Source organism: Lathyrus oleraceus, chromosome 3, assembly GCF_024323335.1.
Source record: "Lathyrus oleraceus cultivar Zhongwan6 chromosome 3, CAAS_Psat_ZW6_1.0, whole genome shotgun sequence".
Taxonomy (NCBI): domain Eukaryota; kingdom Viridiplantae; phylum Streptophyta; class Magnoliopsida; order Fabales; family Fabaceae; genus Lathyrus; species Lathyrus oleraceus.
In genome coordinates this window covers 88173486-88199665 of record NC_066581.1, presented here as the reverse complement: position 1 = coordinate 88199665, position 26180 = coordinate 88173486, and the positions used below count along the sequence as shown (strand labels likewise).

The 26180-nt window shown below is 36.6% G+C and overlaps 1 protein-coding gene across 1 annotated transcript; it reads right to left on the bottom strand.

Moving 5' to 3' along the window:
* Window positions 1-2419: 2419 nt before the first annotated feature.
* Window positions 2420-9394, bottom strand: LOC127128946 (E3 ubiquitin-protein ligase RHF2A). Its single transcript, XM_051058292.1, has 7 exons — window positions 9380-9394; window positions 3740-3865; window positions 3598-3644; window positions 3433-3495; window positions 3211-3319; window positions 2796-3097; window positions 2420-2711 (listed from the first exon to the last, which is right to left on the bottom strand). Exons 1-7 carry the CDS (start codon window positions 9392-9394, stop codon window positions 2420-2422), a joined length of 954 nt encoding a protein of 317 aa, XP_050914249.1.
* Window positions 9395-26180: the final 16786 nt, after the last annotated feature.

The window sequence follows — 26180 nt, the reverse complement described above, 5'->3', positions numbered from 1 at the left end:
TTCTTGGACCATAGTTTTTGGTCATGGCATTGGTGATTTGGATGTTGGATTTCAAGAATCATCATGATCAACCATGTCCATAAAACCCTAATTTCTGATCTTGGCACTATCATTCCTTGTGTGTGGCATTTAGGTTTGAGGATTCATCTGCATCATTTGGTCCATTATGAAGGATTCATTTTCTTGACTGAGGTTCATGGCATGACATAATTCATTAGGTCTTTCATTCTAATATAAGGCTCATTGTTTGAAGATTCATCATTCAATTTCAAGTTCCTTGTTTTGGAGGGAAGCTTGTTACTTAGTATACAAGTATCACTCTTTATCACTTTTGATCCATTCAAAGTCATTTTTCAAGACATATGGGAATCCAAGTTCATTGTTATTTCAAAATTAATAGCATTACAATAAAAAATCCTTACATTACAAATCATTCCATACAAAAAAATATTTTTTTACCTAAGTTGACTTTTTGTCAACTGTTAACTTTTTGGTCAACTAACTAATTATACCTATCCTAAACCCTATTATTGAGATATTGGATCGACCTCTAGTATAGTCGAATGGTAACTTCTTGGTTCGACAATTCGACAGGACATTAGCATGTCGTCAAAGTCTGTTCACATGTTGTAGTCGAAATATGCTAGGATTGTTAGCATGTCGAATTGACCCTGTTTGTCATGCCCAATTGTTTAATTTAACTTGTTCTCTAAGTTAGCCTGTGTAATGGGCTTGTGTGTAAAAACCCGTTAGTTTAGTGTGTTAGTTTTCTTTTAAATAACATACTAGTCTCTCGTCATTGTATAACGCAAATCCTAATTAGGGTAAGAGATGTTTTTTGTTATTCTGTAACACTTATAATCTTGTTTCAAAGAGAAAGTAAAGAATATCAATTTATAACCAACTTGTTGTGTTCTTCTTACTTCCTTTTTTCTATCCTTGTGGGTTTCTTGCTGATCAAGAAGTCGATTATACTTTGTTATTTCAGTATCATTTTCATAACAAAAGCATATCTCGATCACTTGTGATATATTGATGTGCATTTCTCTAAAAAATACTAAGAGCTCTTCACACTCAAAGCATTTAGACATCAAATACTTATTTGATTTTTTTTTTGAATTTTAGACTCTAATTGAACATATTCTAATAGAGAACATGTTGGTAGATCCATTAATCAAGGAGTTACGATGGTAGCTTTTCATAAGTATGTAACCAATATGGATTTAGTTAATTTATTTGATATTGTGGATTAATGGGAGTCTTAATTATTATATTTAATTGTATAATTATTATTCTTATGAGATATCTATGAGATATCTTACATTATTTTAAATGTTTGGACCATTCTTAAATTATACATTTATTGTTCGAATTATGATAATTTATATTCCTTATTTTTATGTGAAATGTATGCGTTTAATATGTACAATTTGTTTTTTTATTGGATACAATATTTGCGTCGTTAAAGCTTGCATTTTTAAAGTTCTTTTTTTGTTATATATTCTATTAGAAATAATTGATATACTAATTTTACATTTTTTTTTTATTTTAATAATTAATTTGGGTTGGGATCCTCAAAGTAAGAGAACTGTTGGATTTTATAGATTACTTTAATTAACTAAAATAAAATATTAATTCAAATACATTTGATTAAAATAAATGAATATTATGTTGGATTTTATTGTTCAATAACATGTGATTTATTGACCTTTCTTTTAATTAGTTTACTTAGAAGTCTCTTCCCTGATTCTATGTTATAGCTATCTAATTTGGACAAACTAACCTTAATAATTGTAGTCGTTCCAACAATCAATAAGAAAACAATATAACTTCTCACATATTTTATACTAACATTTTAATATTTATAATATGTTATATCGTATGTTTCATCAATTTACTAATTTGCTCGCACAATGATATTTCCGTACTACTCAAAATAAATTCTAAGAATTTAATTGTTTACAAACTTTTTATAATCTTATAAGTGCTAACCCCACCCCCATTTCAAAATATATCTTCTTACTATTAAAAAAATTTCATTTTTTTTCCATCCTATAAAATAGTCCATTCAATTTTGAAAAATTAAACATGCCTTAAAACATATATTTCCAATTCACCACATTCATATACAAATTTATGTGTATAAATTAAATGTAAAACTTTATAATTAAAACAAATTACAAGCCATTATATAGAGAAAACCAAAGAACTTAATTCAACTTTCCTCTTAATGCCTACTACTCCTTCTGTCATCCTAAGACCTTTGGAGTTGGATGCTCTTTTGACTTAGTTAATTATCCTTTTTCCAACTCAATGGTTAATTGATCCCCATAACACTTTCTTGTTCCAACATGATAGCTACACTTAGAATATAAGAAGATCCCAATTTTTTTTGCAATAACAAGAGAGAAAAAAAAACTCAATTTGAATGTGAACTAGTAGAAGATGCAGCATGTGTATTGTTATTGCATGAAGAGTTTTCTCCACTAGCTTCAACATGATCATTGTTGCTTCTCTTTACCATAGAACTATTCTCCATGTGATTTGGGAAAGAAGTATCTACAAACCTATTTTTCATCGACTGTGATACACTAGAAATTCCAAGGTTCACCTTTTTTCTCGCTTCTAAACCGAGTTCTGACATGGAACAACTTCGAGAGAAGAACCTTTCTTTCCAATCCCTTGTACCCTTTGAAATTGATTCTTTGTATCTGAGCAAAATGACTAGTTATTATACAGAATTATTTGATAAAATACAAAGCTCAAACACACATGTAATAAATAAGAAAACATACCTCGTCGATAGTGCATTAAATCTAGACCGCAAAGTATCAGAAGTTGAAGAACTTTCATTCTGCAATTGTTGTGTCTGTTGTAATGGTTCATCTTCATTAGATGTTATTGGAGTAGATTGACTACTCATGTGAATGGCATTTGGATTGTCTCGTGCAGCATGTTGATTCGAGAATAATGAAAACTGTGATCGATCATGATCAATTTGTTGAATCCCCATCCCTTCCATTTGAGCAAGACGGTGTCTTCTTTCGATTGATGCAACAATAGCTAAATTTTGAAGTATTCTCTCTTCCATGCGAAGCTACGAAACATGAAAAAGTGTTAATATAAACAAGTTGTTGAAGCATGACATGCATAAAATGTACGTAAGAAAGAACAAACCAATACTTAAGAATGTGATAACTGATAACTCACACTTTGAAATCCAAAATTTCCAATGGAAGGGTGATGAAAGGTGTTAACATTTCTTGATGGAGTGTTCATCCATTTCCTCTCTTGCTCTACTCCTTCAAATAATTCCTGACTGTTGCGAAACGCACGAGATTAATTACATGATAAACCAATTGTTAGAACAACAATTTGTAAAAAGGGAGAACATAGAAATGTATAACACATAGTAAAGTTCATATAACTAACCCTATAGGATCTTTCAAGGTGATAGGTTGCCAACACATAGGACATTGAGAGCTTCTTTGACACCTACAAATAAGATCAGGTAGCAATTGCTTCAGCATATGAGAGATATGAAAAAAAATCTAGACATATTAATTTGAGAGAGAAACTAATGCAGAATCATAATACCATTCAAGAACGCATTGTAGGTGAAACTCGTGCCGACAAACAGTGACCTGTAATGCAAGAAATATATAGAGAAAAGTAAGAAAATGTTGTCTAAATAGATTTATTACATATATTTGTGAAACATAAACATGAATGTTATTACAGTTGAAGGATCCCTATCGCTGAACTCTTCAAGACATATACTGCAAGCATCATCAGAATATTCTTGGATGCCTCCTTCAACAAAGGCTGCAGCTGATGTCATATGATTTTCAGCCTTGTTTTCCATCTTTGTATCCTTTGACATATCAGGAGATATTCATTAGCCAAAATCAAATTTCATAAGAAAACTTAAAAAATAATAAGCATGCAAGAAGATGGTTTATGAACACAATGTATCATAATATGATGAAAATTGAACAAAACATACCTCTATTGAGGGGAGATAAATAAAGGGTTAGGAATGAAAGGGAACAATCACCAATCAAGAGAATGAGGCTAGAATGTAAAGAACATAAAAGACAATATTATTAATTCTATGAGAGAAATGAAATGAAGAATATATGTAAAGATAAAATGAATGAAGATCATATTCTTTACCTTGATAAATCCCTCTTCCCTCCCTTCCTGCCTCCACAACGTTAGGCTAGGAACATGAAAAAACAAGCAAACAAACTTTTGTTTGTTCCTTTACCTTTAAATATTATATATAAACTAACTCATTTTTGCCGTTCTTAAAAAAACAGGTTACTTCTCATAAAATACTACTTTTAGAATATGTTTAATGGATAAACATGGGTGGTATATGAAAGTTTTGCATTTTTGTTCAACTATTTTTACTATAATATTTAGTAAATTTTTTCATTAACTACACATCTAAAATTAAAAGTGGAAAACTTATAATACTACTTTGTTATATTATTTCGTTATAATATTACTTTGGTAACTTGTAATTACATGTCCAATAAAATTATAATAATATAACTTATTATTATTATTATTAGGGTTAAATATATATTATCTCATGTGAAGTAAGCGAGAGTATCATTTTACTCCCTGTATTTTTTTTATTCCCCCTTATAATATAAAGATTCCTTATCTATGACCACTAGTTTCATTATTTCAATCCAGATTCTCGTTTTAATCTGACGTGGCAAGTGATTAGAAATTTACGTGGCTTTTTTATTTTCATTTTCATCCAATATTATTCCACCTCAAAAGCTAGGGTTCCAATTGCAAAATCAATTCAAGCATCTTTGTCTCCGTTCCAAGCATCTTTGTCTCCGTTCCAAGCTTCGTCGTCTCCGTTCCAAGCTTTGATATAGACTACCATATTGAAGTTGAGAATGGAGACGACGAAGCTTAGAACGAATACGACGAAGCTGAAATTGATTTTGCAATTGGAACACTAACTTTTGAGATGGAGTAATATTGGATGAAAATGAAAATAAAAAAGCCACATAAGTTTCTAGTCACTTGCCACGTCAGATTAAAATGAGAATCTGGATTGAAATAGTGAAATCAAGGGCCATAGACAAGGAATCTTCATATTATAAGGGGGAGTCAATTTTTTTTTTTATAATGGACACATCCTAATTCAATGAAATTGTTGAACATGTTTCATTTGGTGTTGATTTTTTATAGTACATACAAAACAAACATATATCGCCATCCTAAAAAATGTAAATTTTCCTTTATTTGATTATGGGAAGCCGTTGATTAAATTTCATATTGTGTTGATTATTAAATGCACATATAAAATAAATAGGTATCAACTTCTACTAATGGAGATTGTTCGTGTTACGTCAATGAAGTTGATGTTTTTGGATTTGTCTATTTGGAACACGAAAGGGAGAAAAACTTCACATGGGCATTGGAGAAGTTGAAAGAGTTGTTCCCATCTGAGAAGTTGCAACAAAATGTTATGGTGACAGACCAGGAACTTGCGTTGATGAAGGCCATGAAAGTCGTGTTCATATCCTCGGTTCATCTATTGTGTGTGTTCTATATTTCAAAAAATGTTAGTATGAAGTGTAAGGAGTATGTCAAATCTAATAGGCAAAAGGATGTTATAGATCTATAGAACAAAGTCATATATTCAAATAGGGAGTCTGATTTTGTGGAACACTTGAAACATTTTGAGGTAGTATGTGCTAATATTCCTTTATTTGTTCAGTATGTGTACCAAACATGGTTGACACTCTGTAAAGAAAAGTTTGTTGGTGCATGAACTAATAGAGTCGGTCATTTAGGGAACACCACGACGAACAGGTACATCATTATGACATTTATTTTATGACAATAATAATTATCATTTTATAACTTATTTTTCTATTTATGTTTTTTAGGGTTGGGTATGCTCATTGGAGACTCAAAAACATGTTGACTACTAGCAGGGGATATTTGTGCGAAAGTTAGGGTGATGTGAACACCATGTTGAAGTTGCAACTAGGTGCAATCTGAGTATCACTTCAAAAAAGTATTGCCAATATTGAGCATCGATATAACAATTCATTTTACTCTTGATTGCACATCTTCATTTCAATACAATGTATACAACACTTTGCAAATGAGTAGGAAAGAGCAAAATTTGTTGGTTCTGACAAAGATGCATGTGGTTGTTTCATTAGAACAACACATAAGTTACCTTGTATGTGTCAGCTTCCAGGTCTTCAAATACAATGTGACCATGTTTCATTAGAATCCATTCGTGTGTTTTGGAATAAATTACAAATTGAAGAGCATGAAGCCACTCAAGAAGATAATGGGACACAATTGGATTTAGAAGAAGAGTGTGAAGGGGAATTTCAATATATTGGATATACTTGGCTAGAGGGCAATGAAGAAATTTTTTTGAGAACTAACACATCCATCCATAATTTTCATGTGTCCACCACAGTGAAATACAAGGCAAAAAATGGAAATAAGAAGAGTAAAAGGGTCAAGAGAAAGATATGCATTGTGATCCTTTGTGTCGTGTCCCTAAGTATCTGGTTAATTGGCGCTCGTCGTGTCGGTCGATTGATTACTTAAAATCAAAACAATCTAAAAGCAATTCAAACTCGTCAAGTTCATTTTTATTCCGCCACCGCACGATGAATTTGTTTTCCACAAATTAAAATCAATCAAGCACACAAATATTTTATAGCGAACTACGTAGACTCTGATTTTCTCAACACTCTATGAGAATACGTAGGCATAAGGTTGCGAAACCCTAGCGAGTCCCCTAATTTAAAACTAACTTTTTCTCATTTTACCCTTTTGAACATTTTTAAATAAATAAACAAGAAATAAAAAATTAGGCAAACATTAGCAAACACCTTTAACCATAAGCTATAGGAGGTTCCCGTTTAATACAACGGAAGTGAGGGGTGCCTAACACCTTCCTTTCACTTAAATGACTCCCAAACTCATATTCGGTTGCAATGACCATCTTATCTTTTCCTTTAGGATTTTATCATTATTTCCCCTATTCCTTAGTAATGAATACAATATGGTGGCAACTCTGTAATTTTTCCCGCCGCGACACCTTGCTGAATTTTATGGAATTACAATCTAAGAGGGGATTCTTCATATATGGATGTTTAATTCATGAAAGGGTGGAGAGATTTCCCTTAACCTCCAATATGATTTTCTCCTTTTTTTGATTGAGTTGTGTGATGAATAATATGATTATAATTCTATTTGTATGCCATGATTTAATTGCAAATTTATATACTGTATTTTGTGTGATTGTTGCATATTCTATTTCTTCATAAACATGAGTTTGGATGTGAAATTGGGGTTTTAAAAACATGAATAAATTTTGTATTTAATGGTTAAATCAATGGAATAATATGTTATATTAATAGGAATTAACATGCTTTTATGTGGTGATCATATGAGTGATGTTTCTGCACTGTTTGAGAGTGTTTGGAGTGAGTTTGGGAGGGTTTTTGAGGTTCTGCAAGTGTAGAACAATATTTTGCTTCTGTTGGACGGGTGACGGGCATCAACCATATGATGCCTTGGGAGTCACATGTTGTGAAGTGTAAATAGGTGTCAAACATGTGACAGGGAGACCGTCATGACCTCCAGGCGAGCATGGTCTTGCCAGGTCATCACAAGGTGACATGTTAGGTGATTGGAAGGATGACGAGTGTCATCCTGGTGACATGTTACCCATCATCATGTAAAAATGCGTGTGATGACTTGCTGAGCTTGGTTTTTAGGGTGATTTTATCGGGCGGTCAAAGATTGGCTGATGTTTGGTGTATTTTTAAGAACACGAGATAATTAATTAAGTTATATGATTAATTAAGTGATATTATACATAAATGTAGAATATGTGTAACTGTTAGTATGCATAATTAAAAGTGAAAGTATGATATGATGCTGATTTATGTTGATGAGACGTGTGATTTGAGATATGAGTTATTATTGATGCAGTGGAAATATATTTTATTTATAGTCAGATCGGGGTTGTATTGCATCTTTTTTTATTAAGTATTTATATATAGTCAGAGTGAGGATGTATTGCATTTTGTGTATATCATTCATCATATGTGTCGTTGTTGTGAAAGAGGCATGTTAGCTAGTTCAGAGTGAGGACTAGTGACTTGTCCCAAGCCTTGAGTAGGGGCTTGGAGCTCAGAGTGGGGGCTCGAGGTTCACAGAGATTAGGACACGGTTTATATAAAGAACCAAACGTTGAGTCGGTACCGCATGCATATAGAGTTGAGTTGTGAGTCCGATTCAGAGTGGGGACCGTGACGAGAACGAGTTGAGTTATTGTTGCATTATATTGCATGATTATGATTGGATGTTTATGATGTGGGTGAGATGTGAATATATGATGTTGGTATGTTTTTGATTACATGGATGATTGTGTAGATGTGTGAATCTATCCAGAATGTTTATGCACCATTTATTATTTAAATGTATTCATACCCCCCCTTTTGTATTGTTGTGTTTGTGCTTCTCTAGAGTACAAATAATCAGGCACCTGAGTAGGAGCTTGAGGTTGAGGACGATGATGTGCCTCTTTATTGTTTCTAGTTAGAGTCTATAGTTGGAGTCGCTCTTATACGTAACACGAGGGGGGCATGTTGTCCTATATTTTTTATGGTGTGTATCTTTCTGTTTGATTTAATTTTGCAATGAATCACCTTTTTAAACTAATAATGTTGTTAAGACTTTTATGCCAAGTGATTTTGTAATTCCACTGCTTATCAAATGAGTTATTTCTTCATTATGTGGTTCAAAATGTTTTAATGGTTGTGAGTAGCATCCTGCTTGGCGAATATTTATGTCTTATACATGTTTTATTATTTAATTGTCGAGTCGGGAAGTAGGATGTTACACTTTGCAGTGGGAGTATGTTGAGGCCTCACAGGGTAGTTAGTCAACAAAGAGATTATGTACAAAATCAAATGCAAGTCAACCGTCTAGCAAGTCTTCAAGACATCTTTACTTGTCTCTATTTCCTATTTTCTCACATGACTACATTGAAGACATATTCGATGACGAGTCTGATGGAAATTATGATTTTTGTGCTATTATAACTTTACTTGGATGATATGAAGAGTCACAGTCTTTGATTAAAACGTAGTTAGATGGTAAAGTTTTTCGAAACCATCATCTGTATTCTAAGGTGTTATATGAAACAATTTCTGAAGTTAGGAGTTTGTTATGAGTATTTAACTTGGGTGTTCAAGATCATGACAAATGGATGACAATTCATGATATGTGTTACCCTATTACTTCTAGACATAATGTGATATTGGTCTCGTTATCCAAGAACCTTAACATACTTTCTTCCCACTAGTGGTATCTCCATCTACGTCTAAGAGTAGACATAAGATTATTGCAGTTGGTTTTGTTAACAACAGTCATTGGGTTCAGGTGAAGTTGAGACACGATTGTCCATTGCCTCCCGTCACTGACTATTGGATACAAAATTATAGTGAAAGTGAAAGAACATGGGAAACACATATGTGAGGCGTATAAGCCATTGAGTGGAAGTTGAGAAGTCAACATAATTTGTTTTATATTCATATTGTAGTATATTATCTATTGTATGTATATATTCTATCGCATTAATTGTGATTGTATGAATATGTTTTGATAAAATATGTTAATATTGTCTTCCTATTATGTTATATATGTCAAAAACTTAGTTTAAAAATAAAAAACATATAAAAAAACCCATTGCCTACCATTTTTTAAAAAAAATCAGAAAATTTGGAATGTACCATATTTTTTAATATATCCAGTAGCTAGTTTAGGTTACCGACATTTTTGAAAATTTTAGTAGTTATGTCTAAAATTTCGAAGTATATAAACAATTGTCCTTGCTGAGAATGTAATTCATGGTGTCGAAGCATGTTGTTGTCGAAACACCTAGGTGTTGAAGTGTTGAGGAGTTAGCCTCAACATAGTAGCAGAATTAGGTATTTTGGACTTTGTTTGAGGAGTTAGCCTCAACGTAGTAGCAGAATTAAGTAACCTTTATTGATTGAAATATAACACATACTTGTAGTTGCAAAGGAATAAAATTCCTAGTTTGAGAGCAGAAAGTTACTCTGCATAAATTCTTTTTCTTCTTCCTTATTTGAAAAACCTGAATCTCTCTTTCTTCCCCAATTCAATTTGGTTTCTTTTCATTACCATTATGCACCAAAACCTTGTAACCAAGGTTGATTGATTACTCGAGTGAAAAGTCAAGAACAAGAGGAGTAATGAACCAAAAAGATTGATTCTTGTTCATCAAGATTCAATTTAGAATTCTCCATAGGTTTTGGTGAATTTCTTGCAGAGAAATTTGTGAATTTCCAACATCTGGTATCTAGAGTACTGGTTGAATGATTCGTTAGAAGCAAAACACGATGGTGATGAATCATCTGAACTGATATTTTCCAGCGAGTCTCCCAATTCCGAAGAATTAGAATTATGAGAATTGGTGCAAGCAGATAAGTGTTGTCTTTTTTTATCAAGATCTTTGGGATCTTATGAATGAGGGAAGGACAGCGCTTGCAGCAAATGTGACAAATGAAGAAAAAGCTGCACACAAAGAATTAAAGAAGAAAGATTATAAAGATATCTTTATAATCCATCGATGTGTTGATATAGATAATTTAAAAAAGGTTAGTGATGTTAAATCAACAAAAGAAGAATGAGGAATTCTAAAAAAATCATTTGGAGGTGCAGAAAAGGTGAAAGAAGTGAGGTTACAAACTCACAAAAGAACGTATGAATTGCTTCAAATGGAAGATATTGAAAGCATAATTAATTTTTTCACTAGAGTTATAAAACTAGTGAATTAAATCAAGGTATGTGGAGAAGTGTTGACATTAATATCAGTTGTTTCAAAGATCTTGAGGTCACTAGCTCCAAAGTTCGACCATGTGGTAGTAGCCATAGAAGAATCAAAAGATTTGTCAACATTGACAAAGGAAGAGCTTCAAGGGAAGCTTGAATCTCATGAAAAAAGAATGATTAAAAGAGCTACAGGAAATTCGAAGAGTGATGTGGATTTGCAGGCGCAATCAACAAGAGAAAATAAAGGTAAATGGAAGTGGTTCGACAATAAAAGTAGATAAGGCTACAACGATTCGACTGGTCGAAATCAGCAAGAAGAAGGTTAATCGAATCAGAGAAAGCCCTCATACTAAAGAAACCAAAGAAGCGGTGCTATAGGTAGAGGAAAAGGTGGTGGTCGGAAACCTGACAAAAGTCGCATTCAGTGTTTCAACTGTCAAAAGTATGGTCATTACTCTAGTGATTGTCCTGAAAAACATAAGAATCAAGATAATGGTACAAAGTTTGCAAAGCATGAAGAATAAGAAGAGATGTTGCTGATGGTCATTAGAAGAGATGAAGAAAGATTATAGGACCAATGGTACTTGGACCCAGGATGCTCATCACATATGACTGGTAGGAAATATTGGTTTGTCAACATGAAACCCTCAATGAAGAACATGGTAAAATTTGCAAATGATAATACTCTAGAAGCTGAAGGTATTGGTGATGTTCTGATTATGAGGAAATATGGTAAGAGGTTAGTAATTTCCAATGTACTATACATACTAGGCATGAAAAGTAGTTTGCTTAGCATAGAGCAGTTGGTTGAAAAGAACTACAAAATATCGATTGAAGAGATGATGATGAGAGTTCTTGACTCAGGTGGAAGATTAATATTGAAGGAACCTATGTCTCAGAATAGAACCTTCAGGATTGAACTTAATTTGATGAAGCATATTTGCCTTGCAACCGCAACTAGCAGGGATGAATGGATATGGCACTATAGACTTGGTAATCTAAACTTCAAAGACATCAGAGATCTAAAGAGAAGAAATATGGTTTCAGGGTTAACAGAAACTGACATTCCAAACGAAATGTGTGTAGGTGAAGCAACACAAGAACAACTTCAACAAGGATACAATAAGAAAGTCGAAGGTAATCCTTGAAGTCATATACTTTGATGTATGTGGTCATATCCAGGCGGATTCGATTGGAGGTAAAAGATACTTTGTCACATTCATAGATGATTTCAGTAAAAAACTTAGGACTTACTTGATCAAGAAGAAAAATGAAGTGATCAAGGTATTTGCCAAGTTTAAATCTATGGTCGAAATACAAAATGGTCGAAAGCTCAAGATTCTGAGGACTGATGGCGGTGGAGAATATGTGTAGAAATACTTCAACATGTTATGTGAGAAGTGATTGTGCATGAGGTGGTGCCACCCTACACACCACAGAGGAATGGAACTGCAGAAAGAAAGAATAGAACCATCATGAATATGGTGAGAAGTATATTGAAAGGCAAGCATCTACCCAAAGAATTATGGGGAGAAGCTGTATCAACAACAACATATACTTTGAACAGATGTCCGACAAAGAAGCTAAATGGAATCATGCCAGAAGAATGTTGGTCTGGTGTCAAGCCTAACTTGATTCATCTGAAAGTATTTGGATCTATTGCACATAGACATGTTCTGTAACACCCCGATAAAATAAGATAATTATTTAATTTAAGTTAATAATATATTTATTAATTTAATTAAATAATTGGAATATTATTATTGGAATAAAAGTTGGAATTAGAAGGTCCCATTTAGTAAAAAGGTTATTTTCACGTGAAAAGGAAAAAAGAGACGGAAAAGTGGAAAAAGGGCAAAGAGAAGAGCAAGAGAACAAGGGTTGAAGAGAGGAAGAGCTTGAGGCTGAAGGATCGCCGGATTAACTCAGGTAAGGGGGGTTTATCGTCGATTAATGGGTATTATGGGATAACATGTAGTGGGTAGTGATAGACCATTGATTTGTCCCTGATTAGAATGATGCATGATGAAATTTGTGAAATATTGGATGAACGAAAAATTGGATTATGGTTGAAAGGATTTCGTAGGAATTAGATGTGGAAATGTTAGAATTGGTGAAATTGAATAGGGTATGATTCGTGTTAGATGATATGAGCGATTACTGTGTAAAATTGGACTGTGGAAGGTTGGATCTGAGGAAGCTCGTGGTAGAGAAAACCATAGCAGATCTGGAAATCTGGTTTCTGGTCATACGCGTATGGCACTAGGCAATACGCATATGAGATGGTCTGGTACGGGTATGGCACTAGGCAATACGCGTATGGATGAAGAAGATGATGTTTTGAACGTGGTTTGGTCTCTGTTTGTACGCGTATGGGGAAGTGGTACGCGTAGCATACGCGTATGAGACAAGTGATACGCGTATGGGATTGGCTGAGAAATGGGCCATACGCGTATGGGACTAGGCAGTACGCGTATGGGCAGGATTGTGATTTTCCTGTGCTGTTGTTGTGCAGTGTTTGGGTGTTCAGCTGAGTAATGTAATTTAGCTGATGTATGATAGAGTAGGGATCATTTCCCGTTGTTTTGAGTAGTATAGGTATTAGTAGAGTGTGCTAATGCTGTGATTGATTATGTGGTATGACATGATATGATTATGTGGTGAATATGTTGACGATGTATGATAATATGCATAATGTTGTGAATGTATCTATCATGTATGAAACTATGAATGGACTGTTTATGGCTTAGAGTGTGAGCATATGTCCATTGTGGATGATTGTTGATGTTTGCATGACTAAGTGATTTAGCTTGCATATTGTGGCCTTTATGGTGGTAGCTAATTCCCATGGTGAGGAATTAGTGAGTTAGTATTGTGGATTGTTGTTGATGTTTGCATGCTAGGTGATTAGCGTGCATATCATAGCCCTTGGGGTGGTAGCTAATTCCCACGGTGAGGAATTAGTGAGTGAGTCACTATGTCTCAAATGAGTGGGACTAGTGAGCTTGGTAGCCGTATCTGGATTTGATCGGTGAGGTTGAACTATATGTTCACGAATAGTCGGTACCGCATGCATGGAGTCTCATTGCATAATGTATGTATGTATGGCGTATAATATGAATGGATGTATTCCAATATTATACGTGTGTTGTATGGTTGTGTTGAGTTGAGTATGATGATGATGATGATTATGAGTTGATATTGCCGTTGCTGAATATGTGTGATCTGATTAGGGTGATAATATGTGTTAAATTACTTAGCATTACATGATATTTTATAATGCTTATTATATCGATTGAGGAACTCACCCTTACAACTATTTTTCAGGTAACGAGCAGTGATTGAGTAGAAGCTAGTCCTTGGAGTCTAGTGTAGTTCCTTAGGGGGTCATGCTCTGGTAGATGTAACATCGGGACGGGATGTTTTACCTTATTTTCGTTGTTGATTGTTGAATGATATTACCTGTAATGTGTTACATGGTTTGTATGTTGTTGTTAATTCTATCCGCTGCGAATTATGCAAATGTTTATTTTGATAAATAAATGAGTATGACCAGATATTTTGGAACACGGTGTGAAGTGTCAAGTGTGACACCCTTAGTTGCATATCTACTCTGATTTAAGTTTTGATGTTTTAATTTAATTATTGGGGTATTTTAGAAGGGTGTTACATTAGTGGTATCAGAGCATAGTCGGTCGAGTCGAGTCGTAATTATTCTGTTCCCCTGTACGGGATAGGTGTTGTGTAACCCTATCAGTACTTATTGTTTAGCTTGTTGGGTTTTCAGAATAGAGATGGCTGAAAGAGGTTGAGACGATGCTGCGATTGCTGAGGCTCTGGGTATGCTAGCTGGAGTACTTGGAGGGAATCCGAATGTTGTGGGACTGGGAGCTGCTCGTCAACTGAGTGAGTTCCAGAAGAACAATCCTCCAATGTTCAAGGGAGTATACGATCCAGATGGTGCTCAGAAGTGGTTGAAGGAGATCGAGAGGATCTTCCGAGTGACTGAGTGTGCCGATAACCAGAAAGTTAGGTTCGGTACGCATATGCTGTCAGAGGAAGCAGATGATTGGTGGGTTGCTACCCGCATTGAGTTGGAAGTTGCTGGGAATGTTGAGATCACTTGGGCGGTGTTCAGAGAGAGATTCCTGAGGAAGTACTTTCCAGAGGATGTCAGAGGAAAGAAAGAGATAGAGTTCTTGGAATTGAAGCAGGGCAACCGGTCTGTTACTGAGTATGCTGCTAAGTTCACAGAGCTGTCGAAGTATTACACTCCCTATAACGAGGCTAATGGGGAATTTTCAAAGTGTGTGAAGTTTGAGAACGGGTTACGTCCCGAGATCAAGCAGGCTATTGGGTATCAGCGGATTAGGGTGTTTTTTGATTTGGTTGACTGTTGCAGGATTTTTGAACAGGATACCAAGGCTAGAGCAGAGAGCTATCAGCAGAGGGTTGATAGGAAAGGCAAGAATCAGAATGATCGTGGGAAACCGTATGCAGTTGGCAAAGGTTTCCAGAGACAGAGTGGGATGAAGAGGCCTAGTGGGGGAGACTCCAGTGCCCCTGCTAAGTGTTTCAGATGTGGTCAGGCGGGACATCGTATCCATGAGTGTACCAGTACTGAGAAGAAGTGTTACAAGTGTGGAAAAGGTGGTCACTTGGCTGCAGAGTGCCGGTTGAAGACTGTGACTTGTTTCAACTGTGGAGAGGTGGGCCATATCAGTCCACAGTGTCCTAAGCCGAAGAGAGAGAACCAGTCGGGAGGCAAGGTCTTTGCTTTATCGGGTTCTGAGACTTCTGCAGATGATCGTTTGATCCGAGGTACGTGTTATATTAATGGCTTTCCTCTTGTAGCTATTATTGACACAGGTGCGACTCATTCCTTTATATCTTTGGATTGTGCTGTGAAACTTAATTTAGAGATATCTGAGATGCATGGTAGTATGGTGATTGATACTCCTGCGAAGGGTTCAGTGACTACTACTTCAGTTTGTTTGAATTGTCCTTTGAGTATTTTTGGTAGAGACTTTGGGATGGACCTGGTGTGTCTTCCACTAGTGCAGATTGATGTTATCCTGGGTATGAACTGATTGGTGTTTAACCGAGTTTATATCAACTGTTTTGATAAGACTGTGATCTTTCCTGAGATTGAGGAAGGAAAGAGTTTGTTTCTATCAGCAAGGCAGGTGAATGAGGCAGTAGCAGATGGGGCAGAGTTGTTTATGCTGTTAGCGACTTTGGAGGCTAAAGATAAACTGGTGATTTGCGATCTAGCCGTGGTGTGTGATTTTCCTGATGTGTTTCCTGAAGAAGTGAATGAATTGCCGCCAGAGCGTGGAGTTGAGTTCTCGATTGATTTGGTACCTGGTACTAGGCCGATATCGATGGCTCCTTACCGTATGTCTGCTGTTGAGTTAACTGAATTGAAGAGTCAGTTGGAAGATCTGTTGGATAAGAAATTTATTCGTCCGAGCGTGTCACCGTGGGGTGCGCCAGTGTTATTGGTTAAGAAGAAAGAAGGTACTATGAGGTTGTGTGTGGACTACAGGCAACTGAATAAAGTGACGATCAAGAATCGGTATCCTTTGCCGAGGATTGATGATTTGATGGATCAGTTGGTTGGTGCGAATGTGTTCAGTAAAATAGATTTGAGATCTGGGTATCATCAGATACGTGTGAAAACTGAGGATATTCAGAAGACTGCTTTCAGAACAAGGTATGGACATTATGAGTATTCTGTAATGCCTTTTGGTGTGACTAATGCGCCTGGAGTATTTATCGAGTATATGAATAGGATTTTCCATCCGTATCTAGACCAGTTTGTGGTGGTGTTTATTGACGATATTTTGGTGTATTCGAAATCTGAAGAAGAGCATGCTGAGCATTTGAGAGTGGTTTTAGGAGTTCTACGAGAAAAGAAGTTATTTGCTAAACTGTCTAAATGTGAATTTTGGTTAGAAGAGGTTAGTTTTCTTGGTCATGTGATTTCAAGAGGTGGTGTTGCTGTTGATCCTTCTAAGATAGAAGCGGTATCTAAGTGGGAAGCTCCGAAGTCAGTTTCTGAGATAAGGAGTTTTCTTGGACTTGCAGGTTATTATAGGAAATTTATTGAGGGGTTTTCTAAGTTGGCGTTACCGTTGACGATCTTGACTAGAAAGGGGCAAGCGTTTGTTTGGGACTCAAAATGTGAAGAAGGTTTCCAAGAGTTAAAGAGAAGGTTAACTACTGCTCCTATTCTGATATTACCAAGTCCGTCGGAATTATTTGAGGTTTACTGTGATGCTTCATTGTTAGGTTTGGGTGGTGTTTTGATGCAGAATAAGCAGGTTGTGGCTTATGCTTCGAGACAACTGAAGGTTCATGAGAGGAACTATCCGACACACGATTTAGAGTTGGCAGCTGTGGTATTTGTTCTGAAGTTATGGAGGCATTACTTGTACGGGTCAAGATTTGAGGTTTTCAGTGACCATAAAAGTTTAAAGTATTTGTTCGATCAGAAAGAGCTGAATATGAGACAGAGGAGATGGTTAGAGTTTCTGAAGGATTATGACTTTGGTTTGAATTACCATCCGGGTAAAGCAAACGTAGTGGCTGATGCATTGAGTCGGAAATCATTGCATATGTCTATGTTAATGGTTAAGGAATTGGATTTAATTGAGCAGTTTAGAGACTTGAGTTTGGTGTGTGAGAGTACTCACAATAGCGTTAAATTGGGAATGTTGAAGTTAACGAGTGGTATTTTGGATGAGATTAGAGAAGGTCAGAAATCCGATGTGCTTTTGGTTGATAAGTTGACTCTAGTGAATCAAGCTCAAGGTGGTGAATTCAGAGTTGATGAGAATGGTATTTTGAAATTTGGTAATCGGGTGTGTATTCCGGATGTTACCGAACTTAAGAAGAGTATTCTTGAGGAAGGACATCGTAGTGGCCTGAGTATTCATCCTGGAGCTACGAAGATGTATCATGATTTGAAAAAGTTATTTTGGTGGCCGGGAATGAAAAGAGAAATTGCGAGTTTTGTTTATTCTTGTTTGACTTGTCAGAAGTCAAAGATTGAGCATCAGAAGCCGTCTGGGCTAATGCAACCGTTGGCTATTCCAGAGTGGAAGTGGGATAGTATCAGTATGGATTTTGTTTCTGGTTTACCGAGGACAATTAAGAATTTTGAAGCTATTTGGGTGATTGTTGACAGATTGACAAAATCGGCTCATTTCATTCCGATCAGAATGGATTATTCGTTAGAAAGATTAGCTGAGTTGTATATTGAGAAAATTGTAAGTTTGCATGGTATTCCGTCGAGTATTGTTTCGGACAGAGATCCTAGATTTACATCGAAGTTCTGGGAAGGTTTGCAGAGGGCTTTGGGAACTAAGCTGAGATTGAGTTCTGCATATCATCCGCAGACTGATGGTCAGACTGAGAGGACGATTCAGTCACTGGAGGATCTTTTGAGGGCTTGTGTTTTGGAAAAGGGAGGTGCTTGGGATAGTTATTTACCTTTGATTGAGTTTACCTACAACAATAGTTTTCATGCGAGCATTGGTATGGCACCGTTTGAAGCTTTGTATGGTAGGAGATGTCGGACACCTTTATGTTGGTATGAGTCCGGTGAGAGTGCTGTGGTTGGACCGGAGATTGTTCAACAAACTACGGAAAAGATTAAGATGATTCAGGAGAAGATGAGGATTGCTCAGAGTCGTCAGAAGAGTTATCACGACAAGAGGAGGAAGTCACTTGAGTTTCAAGAGGGAGATCATGTGTTTCTTCGTGTTACTCCGATAACTGGGGTTGGTCGAGCTTTGAAGTCGAAGAAGTTGACACCTCGATTTATTGGTCCTTATCAGATTTTGGAGAGGATAGGGGAGGTAGCTTATCGTATCGCTTTACCGCCGTCACTTGCGAATTTGCATGAGGTTTTTCATGTGTCTCAGTTGAGGAGGTACATTCATGATCCGTCGCATGTGGTCCAAGTAGATGATGTCCAGGTGAGAGATAACCTGACTGTTGAAACATCACCTATGAGGATTGAGGATCGAGAGTTGAAGCAGTTGCGGGGTAAAGAGATTGCTTTGGTGAAGGTAGCTTGGGGAGGACCAGCAGGTGGCAATGTGACTTGGGAACTTGAGAGTCAGATGAAGGAGTCTTATCCGGAGTTATTCGCTTGAGGTATGTTTTCGAGGACGAAAACTCTTTTAGTGGGGGAGAGTTGTAACACCCCGATAAAATAAGATAATCATTTAATTTAACTTAATAATATATTTATTAATTTAATTAAATAATTGGAATATTATTATTGGAATAAAAGTTGGAATTAGAAGGTCCCATTTAGTAAAAAGGTTATTTTCACGTGAAAAGGAAAAAAGAGACGGAAAAGTGGAAAAAGGGCAAAGAGAAGAGCAAGAGAACAAGGGTTGAAGAGAGGAAGAGCTTGAGGCTGAAGGATCGCCGGATTAACTCAGGTAAGGGGGGTTTATCGTCGATTAATGTGTATTATGGGATAACATGTAGTGGGTAGTGATAAACCATTGATTTGTCCCTGATTAGAATGATGCATGATGAAATTTGTGAAATATTGGATGAACGAAAAATTGGATTATGGTTGAAAGGATTTCGTAGGAATTAGATGTGGAAATGTTAGAATTGGTGAAATTGAATAGGGTATGATTCGTGTTAGATGATATGAGCGATTACTGTGTAAAATTGGACTGTGGAAGGTTGGATCTGAGGAAGCTCGTGGTAGAGAAAACCATAGCAGATCTGGAAATCTGGTTTCTGGTCATACGCGTATGGCACTAGGCAATACGCGTATGAGATGGTCTGGTACACGTATGGCACTAGGCAATACGCGTATGGATGAAGAAGATGATGTTTTGAACGTGGTTTGGTCTCTGTTGGTACGCGTATGGGGAAGTGGTACGCGTAGCATACGCGTATGAGACAGGTGATACGCGTATGGGATTGGCTGAGAAATGGGCCATACGCGTATGAGACTAGGCAGTACGCGTATGGGCAGGATTGTGATTTTCCTGTGCTGTTGTTGTGCAGTGTTTGGGTGTTCAGCTGAGTAATGTAATTTAGCTGATGTATGATAGAGTAGGGATCATTTCCCGTTGTTTTGAGTAGTATAGGTATTAGTAGAGTGTGCTAATGCTGTGATTGATTATGTGGTATGACATGATATGATTATGTGGTGAATATGTTGACGATGTATGATAATATGCATAATGTTGTGAATGTATCTATCATGTATGAAACTATGAATGGACTGTTTATGGCTTAGAGTGTGAGCATATGTCCATTGTGGATGATTGTTGATGTTTGCATGACTAAGTGATTTAGCTTGCATATTGTGGCCTTTATGGTGGTAGTTAATTCCCATGGTGAGGAATTAGTGAGTTAGTATTGTGGATTGTTGTTGATGTTTGCATGCTAGGTGATTAGCGTGCATATCATAGCCCTTGGGGTGGTAGCTAATTCCCATGGTGAGGAATTAGTGAGTGAGTCACTATGTCTCAAATGAGTGGGACTAGTGAGCTTGGTAGCCGTATCTGGATTTGATCGGTGAGGTTGAACTATATGTTCATGAATAGTCGGTACCGCATGCATGGAGTCTCATTGCATAATGTATGTATGTATGGCGTATAATATGAATGGATGTATTCCAATATTATACGTGTGTTGTATGGTTGTGTTGAGTTGAGTATGATGATGATGATGATTATGAGTTGATATTGCCGTTGCTGAATATGTGTGATCTGATTAGGGTGATAATATGTGTTAAATTACTTAGCATTACATGATATTTTATAATGCTTATTATATCGATTGAGGAACTCACCCTTACAACTATTTTTCAGGTAACGAGCAGTGATTGAGTAGAAGCTAATCCTTGGAGTCTAGTGTAGTTCCTTAGGGGGTCATGCTCTGGTAGATGTAACATCGGGACGGGATGTTTTACCTTATTTTCGTTGTTGATTGTTGAATGATATTACCTGTAATGTGTTACATGGTTTGTATGTTGTTGTTAATTCTATCCGCTGCGAATTATGCAAATGTTTATTTTGATAAATAAATGAGTATGACCAGATATTTTGGAACACGGTGTGAAGTGTCAAGTGTGACACCCTTAGTTGCATATCTACTCTGATTTAAGTTTTGATGTTTTAATTTAATTATTGGGGTATTTTAGAAGGGTGTTACATGTTCCATATCAGTTGAGAAGGAAACTTGATGACAAGTCGAGTCAGATGATCCTAATAGGATATCATTTGACTGGAGGTTAAAGGTTTTTCGACCCAGTAAACAAGAAAGTAGTGACCAATATGGACGTGATCATAAATGAGCTTAAGGAATTGGATTAGAATGAAAATGTCAAGAAGGAATAAGTGAGAATCTTATGTAAAGAACCATCAAGTGAAGTCGAAAGAGAAGTTCAACAAGAAGAATTCAGAGGTCAAGCAAGAACAAGCAGACCTCAAAGCACATGATACATGCCTGCAAGGTTACAGAACTGTGTAATTACATCAGATGATGTGGTCGATGATAAAGGGGAACTAGTACACTATGCTTTATATGCAAATTTCTAACCAATCAATACAACTGAAGCATTGAAGGATTCTAAGTGGGTGAAAGCAATTAATGAGGAACTTGAGTCCATCAAAGTTAACAACACTTGGTCACTTATCGAATTGCCTTAAGGAAAGAAGGAAATCGATGTGAAGTGGGTATACAAGGTGAAGTTGAATCCCAAAGGAGAAGTCACTCGACACAACGCAAGACTTGTGGCGAAAAGATTCTTTAGAAGGAAGGAATCGACTTAGATGAAGTTTTTGCACCTGTGGCTATAATCGAAACAATCAAGTTGGTTGTTGGCCTAGCAAACATGAAGAATTGGTACATATGTCAGATGAATGTGAAATATGAATTCCTGAATGACCCCTTAGATGAAGAAGTGTATGTTGCACAACCAGCTGGATTTGTGAAACATGGCGAAGTAAGCAAAGTATACAGGCTGCATAAATCCCTGTATGGGCTTAAGCAAGCTCCAAGAGCTTGGAATAAGAAGATAGACATATTCCTAAGGGAGAAGGAATTTGTGAAGAGAATAGCTGAGCATGAAGTATATGTAAGTGTCGCATCCTGCGAAAAATCAACCGGCGAGCCTAAAAATAAAAACACACAGAGCCGCCACTAAACGTTATTTATCCCAAGATAGGGAAAGGAAACGCTCAGAGAAACCTGGAAAGACATGGTCTCGCGACCAGAGAGAAAGGGTAAGGGAGTCGGTTACGCAAGGGGAAGGTATTAGCACCCCTCACGTCCGTCGTACTCGACGGGATCCACGTCCTAGAATAAAGAAAAGGTTGCTAAACATCACACACACACGGGGAACGCAGGTGGGGTTAGGAGAAACGGGCTCGATAAGGTATCGCACCTTATGCCTACATATCTTGTCTGGAACAAGAATCAGAGCCTCTGTAGTTCGGCTTACGCACGCCAAACAACACAAAACATACAAACAAGCAAGGGTGGCAAACATGGAGCCCGACAACCACTGAATGGAATTACGTCGGCATCCGAACCAAAACACACTCACAAGGGCAAACGTGGAGCCCGACTGCCAATCACTGGGCTTACGTCGGCATCCGAGCCAAAACACACAGTCATATAACAATTAAACACACGCAAAAAAGAAAAAGGTTGCCCGGAGTGGTCTCGCACGACCACCTGCCTACATACCTCGTCTGGAACGAGGATCAGGGCGATGTAGTTCCCCTGAAAGGGACTAAATTGCTAACCAGAAACCGGGGAAAGACACACGACTAGGGAGCTGAGACTCGAGCCTAATGTTGTCATGCATCGTTCACCTAAGTTCGGTTTTCTATCCTACTTGCATAAGCAAACTAACCTAACCAGGAAAGAAGCTAGCACACAAGCATACAATCATATATCATCAAATGAGAACAGGTATCTCAAACAAGCATGTCAATCAGATATCCACATAACACGCACTATAGCCAAACAAGGGGGCTCAATCAATCAGGTTTGACTGCCTAAGCAATCGTCTGTACAGGCTGTGTTTGCTCTTAACCTTGCCATTACGAGGCTAAGGTGAAGCAGATGAAAGGATGAAGTGAGGATCAGACCTCACAGCTCTTATCCCTAACCAGGGAGAGCTGACAAATGAGCATGGGTCCAGAATAGGGGAACCCTTCTATACTCAGAGACTCTGACACAATGTGCACTGCACGGATCTTGGGTTTGTGATCTCAATGCTACAACCATGTAATGGGAGCAAGGAGAAGACTCACTGAATAGTGGGGGACAGGTTGCTTGTCCCTACCTTCCACCAATTGCCTTACTTGAAGGACTTTTCCTGCTTGGCTTAAAAAATAAACATACACAAGCATTGCCTCTTAAGGAGGACTTCAGTCAATTTGCCCGGCCCGGTAACAGCCGGGTCTCCAGACTACATGAAGTTTTAAGAAGTTACCTCAATGCAAGTTGCTTAAGCAAAGCAAAGCAATAGTTCACAAGGAACTGAGCAACTAAAGTACCTGGAAACAATCAAACTCAGTCAGTATTCAATCAGACAAATTGTACAGCAAACAATCAAACAGTTTAAACAATACAACACAAAGCAAGCTCAAGGCTTAAGCCCAAGCTCCAACACCTACAAAACAATGTTATGTTAGTGTACAAACATCCACAACATCAATTAAAATCAACTTGTATCATTCTCCATGTACATTATGCTTTTGATCCTGAAAAATCAAGCAAATATTAGTAACTAGACCACTAGGCCAAGCCTAGGGTCCAAAAGCAAGAAAAAACTCAAAACAGCAAGGTATCCACCATCCAACATCAAATTAACATCAAACAAGATCAAACATCATTGGTCTCATGTTTATATCATCCATCATGCTCAATTCATGCACAAAACAATCCATATGAGGTCAAATGAACCACCAAGCATACAAACAGAAGTATTGCATTCAAATCCCTATCAAAATAAATCCAAAAATTCTCAAATTAAATACACCTAAACAGGGGATAATCAAGGTCTACCATGTCAAATTTGAGCTCAATTGGGCAAATGGAACCATGTCAATGAAAATCATCAAAAACAGACACAATTTCATGCTTCAATTCACACCATCAATGCATACATCCAATTCAAAAATTCATATCTCATTGGAAACTAAAAAGAAATGGATGAGACCAAAACAGGGATGTTATACAATGTGTCTAGTTCATGCATATCAAATTTCATGGCCATACAATACAATGTGAGGATTTCCCAATCAATCTACCAACATGTATCACATGAGCTTGCAATTTCAACAACCAGAAATGAAAAATCAAGATTAAATTGAAAATACAGTGAAAAATCCTACAAAAATTCATCAAGCATCCTAACATGTCAACAAGTCATCACGCAAAATTTCAGCCAATTCCAACATGCATAGGTCATCCAATTAAATTCAACAAGTTGACATCAAGAGGTGTGACACAAATTGTCACACCTAAGTTCCAGAATTTGCTGCTCTCTAACCAGGTATCAAAAATTCATGAAATTTACATATAAATAATCCTCAATGAGTCAAGAACCACCACAAAAATTTTCAGCCATTTATTTTATGATATGAGTATTTCATGATCAAATTGCCAAAATGTATCAAAATGTGACATACATTAGAAAAGCCTATGCCAAATAAAATATTTGCCAAGCACAACTTTGACCAATAGGTCAAAAAAATCCTACACAAGTCAACAAAGTCATAGAAAAAATCTCCATATTTTTAGGAATTTTTTACTATTTTTTATGAAATTTTAAATATCCTAAACAATTTCTAATAATTAATTAAAATACCAGTGGCAGTTTTGTAAATAACTTAAGGAGGGGGCGGTAAACAGCTTTTTTCAAAAGTTTAAACAGAAATGAAGATCAAACTGCTATTTCATCATCATCTTCAACCAGAATTTTCCAGATTTTGAAAAAATCGAAGAACATCAAACGTCAATGGAAATGGACAAGCATATAATCAATGGACTCGTCTCTTCAAGAGGAACATGAATATCATCCTACTTTTGACTAACAGTTCCTAAATCAACCGAATCGAGCAACCTAGGGTTTGTGTTCATACTTTCAATTCACGATTTCTCCCTACACAGTCCACTATTCTCAAAACCACAAACATATCCATGACCTACGTGAAACACTCTTTCTAACGCACATCATTATTGAACAAATGGTGAGAGTCGATTTTTGCTCAAACCTGGAAATGCAGTGCTTGAATCATTGTTCTTGGAGCTTCTCTTCCTCAAACAGATGCGCTATGGCCTTGGGGAAACGAGATGCTATGCTCAGATGCACTTGACCTTTCCTCTAATGCTCGAAATCACAATTCTCCATTGTTGAAGCTCCTTTGGACAGTTGAGAATCCAAGCTCTTCGCCTTCCAATTTGCAAAAACAGTTGGTGTAGATGATGAATGTGGTTGAATGCAACAAGAATCTCCAATTTTGGTTGAGATTTGGCGAAGAATTTTGAGATTGAAAGTGTTGGTGTTCTTGAGGGTTTTGAGAGAATGTGGAAATTTCAGATCCAATCTTGGTAATTGTGAGAGTCTGTTATGATTATGAAGATGATTAAGTTTATATATGGTAGCTTAATCCATCACTAATCATGTTAATTAGCATTTTGGCATAATTAGTGAAATTGCAATTTTGCAAATGGAGGGTAAAATGGTCAATTCCTTTAGACAGCTCATGCCACCTCAGTGACAGCACATACACCTTCTAAATATCATATGTGAACTGTAGAAACTTGCCTCATGCCCATTGGTTGCTCCATTCTCAAATTCACCATGTGTATGCAAAATAGCCAATTTTAGCATTTTCATTTTCCAACCCAAAACTCAAACCATGTGCATTAACCATGAAATGAATATTCAAACACATTTAAAATGCCATTCCTGAGGTGTTGGAAAAAGTCCCATTCAAAAATTTCAATTATTTTGACATTTGGACAATTTTGCCCCTGGTCCAATTCAGCTGTCCAGTTGAAAAGTGACTTTTTGCCTTGGCCATTTTTGAACAAATCCAATGATGCACCCTCAAAGTACATGTCAAATGGAGTTTGTGCATATAAAGAACTTGCAATTTGGACAAAGTATGTGGTAGTTATGACCTCCTGATTACGGGTCTTTTCTGAAATTCACTGAGCCATATTTTGCAAACCGTACATTGGATTTTCAAGTTCTTGGACTTTTTGGAAAGGTGAGAACAAGATCTACATCTGTC

Coding starts and splice junctions, on each gene's coding strand:
- LOC127128946 (XM_051058292.1), bottom strand. Junction 3,098..3,210: donor GAAATTTTGGATTTCAAAGT/GTGAGTTATCAG, acceptor CATGTTTCGTAG/CTTCGCATGGAAGAGAGAAT. Junction 2,712..2,795: donor TTTAATGCACTATCGACGAG/GTATGTTTTCTT, acceptor CATTTTGCTCAG/ATACAAAGAATCAATTTCAA.